The sequence below is a fragment of the Molothrus aeneus genome, chromosome 14, assembly GCF_037042795.1.
Source record: "Molothrus aeneus isolate 106 chromosome 14, BPBGC_Maene_1.0, whole genome shotgun sequence".
In the NCBI taxonomy this organism is placed as follows: domain Eukaryota; kingdom Metazoa; phylum Chordata; class Aves; order Passeriformes; family Icteridae; genus Molothrus; species Molothrus aeneus.
This window is the reverse complement of record NC_089659.1, coordinates 13369855-13382098: the sequence shown is the minus strand read 5'-3', so window position 1 is coordinate 13382098 and position 12244 is coordinate 13369855. Positions and strand designations below refer to the sequence as shown.

Here is a 12244-nt window from a genome sequence, read left to right as displayed (position 1 = left end):
TTTTCTTTATTTTAAACAAAACAAAATCCTGCAAAACTTAACACAAACCAGAGTTCTGGGCTTGGAAATTCACAGCCCTTCATTTCTATGAGCCAGAAACCAATCTTGAAAATGTTCCACAGCCCCCAGCTTGCTTGTAACAAGAAATAACAAATGCACAGACACTTGGTTGGATTTCTGCTCCAGAAAGGCCACACTTTCCATTAATGTATGGCCCTGAGATGCAAACAGGTTTCCCTTCTTTCTCTGCCCTTTTTTAGATCATTAGACCACGCTGGCCTGTCACACACTGAAAGCCCTGCCCACTGCCCCACCAGATGCAGCTCTTGGGAAGTCGTGTTCCATGGTCACCACCCAGGACGCGAGGAGCCTTCAGGGCCTGCTCCCAATTTAGACCAAGGCCAAACAAGTCCAGCTCATCTGCCTGGAAGAGAAATGACTCATGCAGCCTCATCTTATTTCTGTTCAGGATATATGATTTCTTTCCTTATCCTGCAGGCTGACAGAAACGTGACAGAAGTGCCTGAGGCAGCTGTAGTTTACTTTAAACTTTCCAATTCTGTTTCTGATGTTTCAACTGTCAGGAAAGCCAGTCTTCCAAGACATACTCTCCCTTATCCTTTGTAGCAGCTCCTTTGTGCAGGGGCCTCTCTGTTATACCAGGAAACCTTCGAGGGACAGGCAGCCCCACCAGAGCAGCATGGGCTACTCTGACTCGCTGCATTTCCATGCTAACAGCTTGTCCTAGAAACTCTTTCTTCAGAGGTCACCCACACTCTGAAGAGGAACACAGCAGTCATTCAACCCTTCCAACCCAGAAGCTGCTCCCTCTCTTGCTGTCCTGCCAGGATGTGTGCAGAGAGCTGACCTTTTCCAGCAGCAGCCTGGGCTCCAGCTTCCTGCCTACACCAAGGTGGGGACCGAGGAGTGGGACTGCAAAGCTCCAGATCACCTTGGCTTTGCAAGAGACTTGAAGTGCTACTGAAGGTGATGGCTTAGCTGCTTTCATTTAATCCATATTTGTTCTCTTTCTTTTTTTTACAGTAAACCTGGGACAAGTTGGAGGAGAAGAGGTTTGGGAGAAACAGGCACGGCCTGGAAGATTTTTCTGATGTATGACAAAGCAAAGGGCTCTACTGTCACATGGCAGTCACAAGGCTGAAGCCTTAGTACATCACCACATCCATGGTCCCCAGACAGGGCTGGGACCCTGCAAAAACCTACCCTGCTGCCATCACCTCTTACAGCACATGGTTCTGGCCCATGCCAGAAATTCTTCCTGCAGGTACCCTTCTGCTAAGGATAAATTTCTGGCAGGGATAAACATTTGTACCGATTTTTCCATGAAGGATCCGAGAGGAACACAAAGCCCATTGAGAGGAGTCACAGATCACTCATCACCTGTGCCCACAGGGACAGCAGGCCGCAGGGGTCCGCAGTAGGAAGGCATGGATGTGCACAGAGACCATTAGACACAAATGGCAGCTGTGGCTCCCCGAGACAGGCCCAGGCACCGCTCAGGGCGAGAAGAAGGAGGAGGGACGGGCACAGCTCAGCGGCCCCGCCGCCACCGCGGCCTCCCCCTCCTCATCCTCGTTCTCCTCGCAGCCGCCGCCGCCCCGCGCGCGCCCCCTGGCGGCAGAGCGCCGCCACAGCAGCCCCGCGGCCTGGGCCCCACGGTCGCGCTGACATTCCGTAAATCACAGAACCGCAGAACCGTAGAATATCCTGCGTTCAAGGGACCCTTCAGGATCATCGAGTCCGACTCCAGGCCCTGTGCAGGACGTGCCAAGAATGCCATAATGTGCCGAGGAGTATTGTCCAAACGATTCTTAGCTCAGGCTGTGTGCTGCTGCCCTGGAGAGTCTGTTCCAGGGCCCAGCCACCCTCTGGGTGAAGAACCTTTTCCTGAGATCCAACCTAAATTTCCCCTGACTCAGCTTCGTGCTATTTTCTCGAGTCCTGTCACTGGTCATGAGACTGAAGAGCTTGATACCTGCCCCTCTGCTTCTCGTTGTGAAGATGTTGAAGAACATCATGAAGTCTCACCTTGGTCTCCTCTTGTCCCGGTTGAACAAACCAAGTCACCTCAACCACTCCTCATAAAGCTTCCCCTCCAGACTTTTCATCATTCTCATGGTCCTACTCTGGACCCTCTCGAACAGAATAGTCTTTTTTACTTTTACTACCTGGAGTATCCCAGGTGAGGCCCCACCAGTGCTGAGTACAGCAGGACAATCACCTCCTTTGATCAGCTGGCAGTGCTGCATTTAATACAGACAACCAAATTTCATCCATCTCCTTCTGTTCCAGCCAGGCTCATGGTACCAGAACAGTTCATCTTGTTGGTCTAAAAGGCTCATTGTTAGAATTTTATTTGACAGGTGGGGTAGTACAGCAATGAGAAGATTTAACATTTGGAGAAAGTGGCTGCTCACAGCACAGAACAATTCAGGGACCCGAAACATCTCAAGTTCATAGAAGTGGTTCCTGCTTACAGGAACTGTCAGTACACAAATGTCCTGAGTATGTTCTTGCTGACCAAACTCAAGTCACCTACATCACCAAGCCCATCAGTACACTGACTTGCAAACAGCAATCTCTTCTTAAGCTTCCCAAATTGGAAAAGTCTGCTCCACTTTTAAAGAGCCAAGCCTTGCAAAATTCTCAGCAGTTACTCAGAATAGCAGAATTCTTAAATTTCAAAGGAGAAAGCAAGTCACATACAGCAGAGATATTTACTGACACCCACCCAGGGAAATATAAAGCCATACACTTTAATTCAGTTGGTTCAGCAAAGCATTTAAGCACTTAAAACACATACCAAAGACCCTATTAAGCATGCTGCCTTGTTCAAATAAGAGATTTGCCAAACATGCCTTTTATACTAAATCAGACCTTTATGGCCTACTGCGAGCCAGCCACAAAAAGCAATAGCGTCAACCAAGAGCTAAGTACCCTGCCACACCTAAATGAGGGTGTAAGCTGTGCAGCAGTCGTTTCCAGTCACTGTTTGCTTTGCTTTCCAACCTCCAGCTGCCTCCTCATGTCCGACACATCCATGGGGACCCTCAGTGTCACACCATCCATCGACTTCTTAACGCACACCTGGCAGCCAAGGCGTGATCTGAGAAGAAAACATGAAGTGAGGCTCCTCTGTTCCCCAGGTAAAGGGAGAAATCCCCCACCCACACTGGGATGTCTGATTCAGGATGGCTTTTCACTAAAGCTCCTGTTAGAGATCTGCTGTCCCTCAAGAGAAAGCAGCTCTCAAGGCACAGCTGTAATACAGAACAAGCCCCATCCTCTTGGAAAGAGGTGCCACATGGTGAGAATCTGCCTCAGAGGCTTGAGGATCTGCTGTGATCAGCAGGGAGGCTTACGTGTCAGTGAGCCCATATGCCAAGTCCAGCATGTCTAGCTCTTCATCTGAGATGGCATCAAGCTTTTGGAAGGTGTCCTTGTCAAAGATGAGGTGACAGGTAGAGCAGGCTAATGTCCCTTCACAGGCACCTGGTGGAGAAGCAAGGAAAGGACAGCAAATCAGGAAAAATAAGGGGGTGAGAGAGACCATCTTTAGGAATAGTGTGAGAAAAGGCCGTTTAACAGATCTGGAGCATGTCAAAAGAGATGCTAGGAAACACAACAGATGGATGCAGTTTCAAGCCTGCCTCTTGTCTGGGAGAATCACCATCAGTTTTCAAATTTTTACATCAGCTCCATGCAGCCAAAAGCACTGACAGAGGCTGCTGGAATGGCAGTGTGACAGTGTGAGGTTACATTGCCATCTCAGCATGGTGAGCCACCCAGCAAGCAGCTGGTGGGGAAGGGAAGCTTGTTCATGGTCTTGGCAGAACACAGTGGCATATTGTTGCACTCTTCCTAAGTACCCACTGGCCCTAACAGCCCATGCACATATCCTGCTGCAGCACCTACCAAATCCATCAATGGCCAAGTTGTGATTGACTACCACTTCCAGCAAAGTCTCCCCTTCTTTGGCTGTGGTCGTTAGTCGCTCTCCATCCCGATTTATAAAATGCACTGTCACCTGATCCTCAGGGCTGTAAGACAAATTTGCAAAAATCAGAGGAGCCCATCCTTTTCTGCACATCCACAACTGAGGTCTTTTGGCTGAGTGCTAGAGACATGGCACTTAGAGGGAAATGTGCACACAAACACTTTCTCAAAGGATTGTGCCACGCATATGAGAAAAAATTCAAATTATCAGTTCTCAGTGGCAGCCAAATCTGAGTTGCCCCAAAATATTTCCCATTTTATCAAACAGCCCAGAGAATAAATGTCTATCTGTGCACAAACAAGTGCAGGTGCTCTTCACATGCTGCCCCTGCTTGGGCTGGCTGGCAGAGGGAGCATGGGTAGGCAGGCAGAGCATTTGCAGATCCCAGGTCTGGGCTGTTAATCCTGGGTAGACCAATGCAATTACAAGCAAAGTGCTCAGGATCAGATACTAATACAGCAAGAAGGGCTGTTGTCATTCATGTTTTGCTTCCCCTTCCCTTTCCCAAGGGGATTACTTGATGATTGTTCCTTTTCTGCTGCTTTTTCTTCCATGAAATGCCCACGCCTTTCCTTTACTCCATCACAGGGAGCCTTCTTGTGGTGAGACATGCCCAGCCCCAGCTTTTACAGAGCTACTGGGCTGAGTAACTTCCTCTGAGCTGATGTGATCCATGCTCAAGAAAAATTGCTAATTATTTTGACAGCCTGCAAGATTTAATCTGGCCAAGAGTTAAGAACATAGCCATCAGCTTCTCTTAATGATAACTGCAGAAAGGGAATCTACAGATGAGAGAGAACCAGCATCTAGTTCATCTCCTCCTGACCAGGCTCTCACACCAATCTGGAGAAGGATCCTACCCTGACAGCAGCGTTCAGGATTTCTCACCAAGACAAGTGTATCTTGAGACTGTTATATTTGCTAGAGGAAGTACATGAGCAAACAGGTTTTTTTTCTTAGTGTCCGTACCAAATGCTCACTTAGATATAGATATATATATATATCTATCACTTAGATATAGGAGGTTACCCAAAGGTCCCAGCTCCTGTGCTGAAAGAAGGCAACACCCTGGAAGTGGTTGGGCCTTGTGTCCAGTAACTCTCAGTGTGGCACTGCCCAAGTGCCCATTATCCCAAAGCCCAGGGCATTCTCCAGTGGCAGAAGCTTCTCTTTCATCAGGTTGACAACATACATCAGTTTCCTTCATATAGTACCTACAGATATTTCTAAATATGCAATTTAAAGACTAGCCCTCAAATGTCAAAACAAAACAAAAGAATCCTCGTTTCTGATGGATCAGACTAATTTATTCCATTTGAATGGCAAATAGGCATGTTTTTAGGCCATGTTTGGTTTATCTTTATGGGTGAAATAATTTGTTACAAAATAGAAATGGTAAAGTGATAGAATGCCACTTAGTGGTGAAACCAAATTGATTTTTTTAGCTGGATAATGGTCAGAGGTTTGGAAAGATCTTATCAGGATGTGATAAACTCAACACTGTAAATTCAGTGTATGCCAACTGATTATTTCCTTTTAAAAAAATAAAATCTCAAACCTTTTGTGACACAGCAAAGTGGTGAAGGAGGTTTCAAGAAATCAGTTCTTCCCCCATCAATGTTTTCCCTAAAAGATACTTTCCAAGGCCATAGCAAGATGCCTACAAGTACTGCCAGAGATAATTTCATAAGCAGCAAACCAATTAGAAAGAAATCCCATTGATAATGAGTCTTCATAAATCCCACCAAGTGGGGTTATCTATGACTTTTCTCTATGGTCAGATAGCAAAGTAGTTTATTGTATTTTCTGCGATGGTTGGATCTCTCTCTCAATGCGTAGCAGATTACAGTCTGACCTAGATCATACTAGTCTATGAGATCCACAAATTACATTTATTTTACCTTCTCTTCCTGAACTATCTCTGAAGCAGAGAGAGGAAAGGCTGGCAGGGAACCTGCAGTAGTTCCTGCTGTGGAAAAGGGCCAAAGAACTCTTTGTCACCTTCATGAGATGGTTCCCAGCCACTATCTGTGGCCCCCACAGCTCTGGAGGCAGGACCAGCACCTCTGACAGGTCCCCATAGCTCCAGGGATGGGAAGCAGCTCCTCTCAGGCTGGGTCCTGGCACCACCTTCCTCCCCATCAGCTGCTCCCCCAAGCTGGAGGTTTCATCCTCCACCTCCCAGAGGCCACGGCTTGGCTGGCCTCTCTCCTCTTCCTGCCACAGGGCAAGGCAGAGGTGCCTCCATCCCTGTGGATGCAACAAGGCAGCATTTGACCCACCTGGACTCCCCAGGGGCATCCTGGTGCGAGGAGCTGAAGCCTCTCTCTGCCCAGCCCCTTGCTGGGCTCTGGTGCTGCGCAGTCACAGCACAGAGAAGAACCAGGCGAGTTCTGCTGGCGCTCAGTCTGCTCTGCAGGGGCCTCAGGAGCCCCAGGATGCCGTGAGCCATCCTGCTCCCTGTCCCCTGGGCTGTCCTCTGATGCAAGGACAGCTTGATTAGGCATTTATACATACAGCTGGGGAGGATGGGGGGAAGGAAAAAAAAAATGAAATAGTAGGACAGCCTCCCTGGGGATGGAGGGAGGGAGGAGGGAGGGGAAGCAGGAAGGAAGGATGGACAAAGGGATTGTGCTTGGATCTTGCTGCAGTCCAGCCCAGCAGGGCATGGGAATTGGTGGAAGCACAGGAACATGTGAAACATCACCTCCACATGCCCATTTCCGAGCAATGCTCACTTTTTTCTCTTTACAGACTTCCCTTTTAGGAGCCAGAACTAAATCAAATTTCAGGAGAAATATTACTTGTGATGCCTAATCATACAAGGAGTTGCAAGTTGAGGGCTGGAAGAGCAGAGAGGCAGGAGAGCCAATGTCTGCTGCCTTGAGGAGAGGGGGACACAGTTCCTACAGCAATGGAGTGAAGACATGAATTCTGCTCTTGACAAGATGGCATCCAGCCACATCACTGCCTTACCCAATACACCAGGCTCCCATCTCTAAAATGTGAATATTCACTTACTTCACATGGTGGTGAGAAGCAGCCACACTTAGCTGCTCATTTGCTAAACTCTCTGCTGAAAAGTACCATAAAGGTGCAGATAACTATAATTCATTTCATGCTGATAATCCACACTACTAAGCTTTGAAACCTTGCAGAAGAAAACTCTTAACTTATTCCCAGAAACAGTCACTGGTTTAGTCTACCCTCCTTTACAGGGTAAATCAATATGAATTTGAGGGCCAAAAATACAACAGCAAAGACAGTTTCAGTTCCTGGTTTCTGTGGAGTTAGGGAACAGCTCTCACCTCAAGAGCATGAATGGTTCCTTCAAATTTACAGCTCACCATTTGGTAGGATGTCTGCTTTAATCAAGTTTTTTTAATGCAATAACATATTGGTAGCCAGTATAAGCAAAAAAACAACCACGTTTATACTGGACTCTCTAAGCAATTTGTACAGGGGAAAAACCACAGCATAAGATAAAAAATGTCTGCCTCAACACAGAAACACACACACAGCATTGGATTCATAGTTCTGAAGATGATCAGAAAGTTTTGGCTTTTTGCCCCAAAATGAAAGTTTTCCACCCAAAGCTTTCAGGTTGGAAGGGTTGGAAAGAGGTGCTTAGGCTTTCTGAAAAAACCATCGAAGACATTAAGGAATGCAAGTATTTTCCATAAGCCAGGAGGGAAATGTATTCTTCAGTTCAAAGGCAAGTGTTCAGGCTTTCAGACATACCTCTCAGACAGCTCCAGTGGAGACAAATTCATGGGCAATACATAAAGGATTAAAAAAAAATAATAATAATTCTCAGGTCAACTTTTCCAGGTGGTTTGCTCTCTCCTACAAGCTGCCCCAAATGCTTGAGGCTTCAAATCCAAATTCTTGATCTCCATCTCAGCCCCAAACTTAAAACTACTCTGTGCAGCTTCTGCAGCTGAGAGACTCTGGCCAGTTCTGCCTTTGCTTTTCAGGCACTACAGAGATGCAGCAGACAGCCCAGTTCTGTCTCAGCCATTTCCATGGAAAGAAAGCAAGGCTGGCAAAGAGAGCTGCAAGGAGAGAGGCCACAGCACATACAAACCACAAAGCATCTTATCTCTCCAGCAAACCTTGAGCTGAGAGAGATACATTAGATATATGCACAGCAGTTTCCACTGCAAGGACATTTGTGTGTTTGTCTGGCACTGACTCCTCTCCCTGCCAGGAACTCAGAGCACAGCAAGTGACAGGTCAATGTCACCTGATGGAAGAGAGGGCAGTGCAGAGAGGGAAGTCAGGGAGACATTGAGGTGCAGAAAAGGGGACAACTGCTCCCTGGTGAAAGCAAAACAATTCTGCTGGGGCAGGAGAGAATCAGGCCCTTGCAGATTTTGGCTAGTCTGTTTTAAGATCTCTGAAATACTGAGAAAGGGCAGAAGCAGGATCTCCTTTCTAGAGTAAATAATTGCTCATTTAGCCAAGGGCACAAAAATAGAAAGCTTTAACCACTTCTCCCAGCAAATAACCATCCCTCCCACAAAAAAAAAACAACCAAAAAAAAACCAAAAAAAAAAAAACCCAGCCAATAAAAAACCTAAACCAAACAACCAACTAAACCAATGCAGAAAAAATACCATTGCTTTGGGGAAAAAAAAAAAAAAAAAAACCCAACCAAAAACCAGCTCAAAATTTTGCTTCACAGTTCAGCACATATTTTATAATAAGGCCAAAAAACAGCTGAAGAGAACCCTTAGCTCTGCTTCAAGTATGGTTTGGCAGAAACCAACCTCCCAGCAGTCCACACAGGCACATTGCCCCCACTCCACTTCTGTGGTTTCTTGCCAGCAGGCCACACTCTGTCAGTGCAGTGGCTGTGCCCAAACATCCATTCATGTGCTGGCACATGCTGGTAAGGAAGTGGTTTTCTAGCTTGAAATACATTGTCCAATATCTTCTGTAGCACACACCAAACAATGTGGTCCTCCCTCCCCCCAGTCTAGGCACTCTCATGCAAATATCCAAAACACCTGTGAGCTGTCTCAGCTCCACCTCAGCCCCAACTTCTGCACAAGGAAGTGAACACTGAAATCAGCACTGGCCTAACCCAACCAGAAGCTACACAACACCTTTACAGCTCTCCACAGCAAGAAGCATACTTGGATTTTTGAGATGGCAAAGCCAGCTCCTCTGACCAGTGTTATAGTTCCTTGCCAGCAGGCAGAGCTGCCCTGGCTCAGTCTCGGCCCATGCTGTTCATGTATAGAGGGAGATAAGCTCGTGCTGGTCCCATGGGAGAAGTCTCAGGGACTGTAGTCAGAGCAGCAGGCACACAGACCCAGGAATAATGAACATTTCCAGAAGGCAGCCTTCATTAATTGGAAAAGCAAGAGCAGCTTACCCCTCCCCTCCTAACCAAGCCCACTGCCTCACAAATACTCCTGTAGGGAAGCAGATATGGGCTGCTTGCTGACACAGAACTAAAGCACTGCACACAACGAAAATTCACCTTTCCCATTGTCACTTTAAAAACCCATTAACCACCTTTCCTGTTCCAGAGCAAGTTGCTAATAAAAGCAAACAGAACAATTTGTACTGGTTTGACTTTTAGCAAGCCCACGAGCCCAGACAGAGTGATTCTGCTGCCTCACAAGAGATGCACTGAGCATAGATCTGGGACAAAGTGCACAACCAAGGGAGCTCAAGTCACAGATACTGCCTCAGAGGCTGGGGCTTGGGGAGAATATAAATATGCCTCAATTTCTACATCTCTCAAACAAGGCTGTTTGTCCCATTCTAACCTTCCCTACGTGTTCAGCAACCTTCTGAGAATGACACAAACAAAGGAGCAAGAGCCATATTCTCACCACTGGAAGCAGGAGGGCAGACGTGCAATCAGAGATGGGCTGGCACTGCAACAAGAAAGCACAATGAATTCACAGCAGGGCTTCTGGACAGCAGCCATGTCTGACAGTGCAGCTGCTCCTGGCTGGGTGAAGGCCACTAAAAAGTTACAGTGCCCCAGCCAAGACCTTCACTTGCACATGCTTCTCCTTCAAGCATCCAGTCAAGGATGCTTCAGAGATGGATGGGAGTGCAATGCTGCTGCATGTGGGGTGTAGACAGCCTTGACCATAATCTTCCAGCTCAAGAGCAGCTTATTTCACACCCTCTTCAAACTTGTTGACTCCAGACCAACCCTGGCCTGTATTTTGTTAAAGGATGATGCACAACCACAGGCTACAGCAATCATGGGGGCTTGTAATTTTTAAATTACGTCTGCTCACCAGAAATATATGTATTAATGCCTGCTCTGAGCAACGGCATTCTGACCATAAGCTGAAGGTACAGTCCCTTCCACGAGCACCCACTATTACTTTTGCAGTTTCAGCACTACTTTTTCCCTAATACCTCCTCATTCTTTCTTCCACTTTTCACTATACCCCTCATCTTGACACCTGTCTTGAAAATCTCCATCTTGGAATTGCTAATGATGTTTAGAGTCACATCACCTGGAGCTAGATACTCATTTAGGCATTGTTCAGACACAGGCACCGGCTTCCTTGCCTACAAACTGCACTTGGAACTGCAAACCTGCAAGACAAAAGCCAGCCTCAACCTAACATTTCATACATTGAGGCCCAGACCTTTTCTTTACAGAATGCTTTGGGTTGGAAGGGATGAAGATCATCTGGTTCCAATCCCCTGACCGTGGGCAAGGTTGCCACCCACCAGACCAGACTGCTCAGGGCCTCATCCATCCTGGCCTTGAACATTTCCAGGGATGGGGCATTTTTCTTACAGAAGTAATTTTTGTGCAAGGGAGACATTAACATCACATGTGGCCCAATTTGCATATGGGTATGCAACAGTTAGGGCTTGGCATCAGCAACAGAGGAATTCTGTTCTCTGCCACTTGTCACATGCTCTGAGATTATATGCCCTGGTATAAGGCATTTAAATTTTACAGCCAAGATTGAGATATGCACAGCTGCAAAGCTGGCAGGGAGCAGAGCAGCCATGCTGATGGTACAGGGCAAACAAGGCATGCCTTGGGTGCTCTCTGCTTTCTCATTGCAGTCTGTCTTTGTAGATGCTCAAGCAGCTGCCATATGGGTGCCTACAATTATCATACCTTACCCTGTACATTGCATTACCAAGCTTTGGATGCTGGAAAAAGCTTGTGCTTCCCTCCAAACGTTTTATCCTGAGCAAGAAACTAATAAGCATCTACCGAGAGAAATCCCTACAAGGCTTGTCTGCATCAAAACAAATCAAAATTTGGAGACCGTGCCCCTGCAATTCCTTGCTTTAGAAAGAGCAAAGCAGAGAAGGAGAAAGCAATCAGTCTTATTTTCTGCAGTTACTTTGTCCTACTTGGAGTCAGTGCATCTCAGGCCAAATGCATTAGTCTACCAAACAGATTGAACTCAATGAATATTTTACTCTGCAGAGTTACTTTGCCTTTTCTTTAGAGTTCTTAATAAATTGCACTGCTTAATAAAGCAACATTGCAGAACCTGTCAAAAGACAGTGTTTCAGTCCCCCAGCCTTCTGAGAGCCTTTTATCCTCTAGTCTGCCTCTGTCCCACAGACAAAAGCATCTGGGCCCCAAACATATGTAGATATAGCCTAAACTGGATCTGAAACATCCCAGACAGACTAGCAAATCCAACAGAAGCTGTCCCCAAAAATTAGAGGTTAAATGCAAATTTCTGATCCTAAACTACAGAATGCCTTACAAGAAACTAGAAGAATAGGGTGATGTGGATTTTTTTAATGTGGTCCTGTACAGAAGCAGTCTTCAGCCTTTAATGCTTTACACTTCCATTTCTTCAAAGACAAACTGAATATAGATAAACCTACGGGGAGAATTACTAAGTCTCAAGCCTGTAAGGTAATGTCCATTGAGAAGCAAGGGCACTAGAAGCAGCAAGAACAGGATCAACCTTTCCAGACCTGTGCTACCTTCAATTGAAGGCTGCTGTAGCATTAAAGGAGACATGCAATTCCCCCAGTGTTCAGGTTTTTAGAATCCTGGCAGGAAGGAACCAAAAAAAAAGACTTACCTGTAGAAACTGAATCTAAGCCATGCCTGGTGGGGATTGCAGAAGCCCCTGTTGCTCCACACTTCATGTTTAGTTTACAGAAAAGTCCAGGTCTCTTCCCCAGCACCAGGTCTGTGAGCACTAACATGTTCCACTGAAATCTGCACCTTATTCTGCAGTGCAGCAACGATTAGGC

The 12244-nt window shown here is 46.6% G+C and overlaps 1 protein-coding gene across 1 annotated transcript; it reads right to left on the bottom strand.

Annotated features, from left to right (window-relative positions):
• Positions 1–3006: 3006 nt before the first annotated feature.
• Positions 3007–6533, bottom strand: LOC136562690 (adrenodoxin-like). Its single transcript, XM_066559662.1, has 4 exons — positions 6301–6533; positions 3937–4061; positions 3384–3513; positions 3007–3127 (listed from the first exon to the last, which is right to left on the bottom strand). Exons 1-4 carry the CDS (start codon positions 6531–6533, stop codon positions 3007–3009), a joined length of 609 nt encoding a protein of 202 aa, XP_066415759.1.
• Between the last annotated feature and the right edge of the window lie 5711 nt (positions 6534–12244).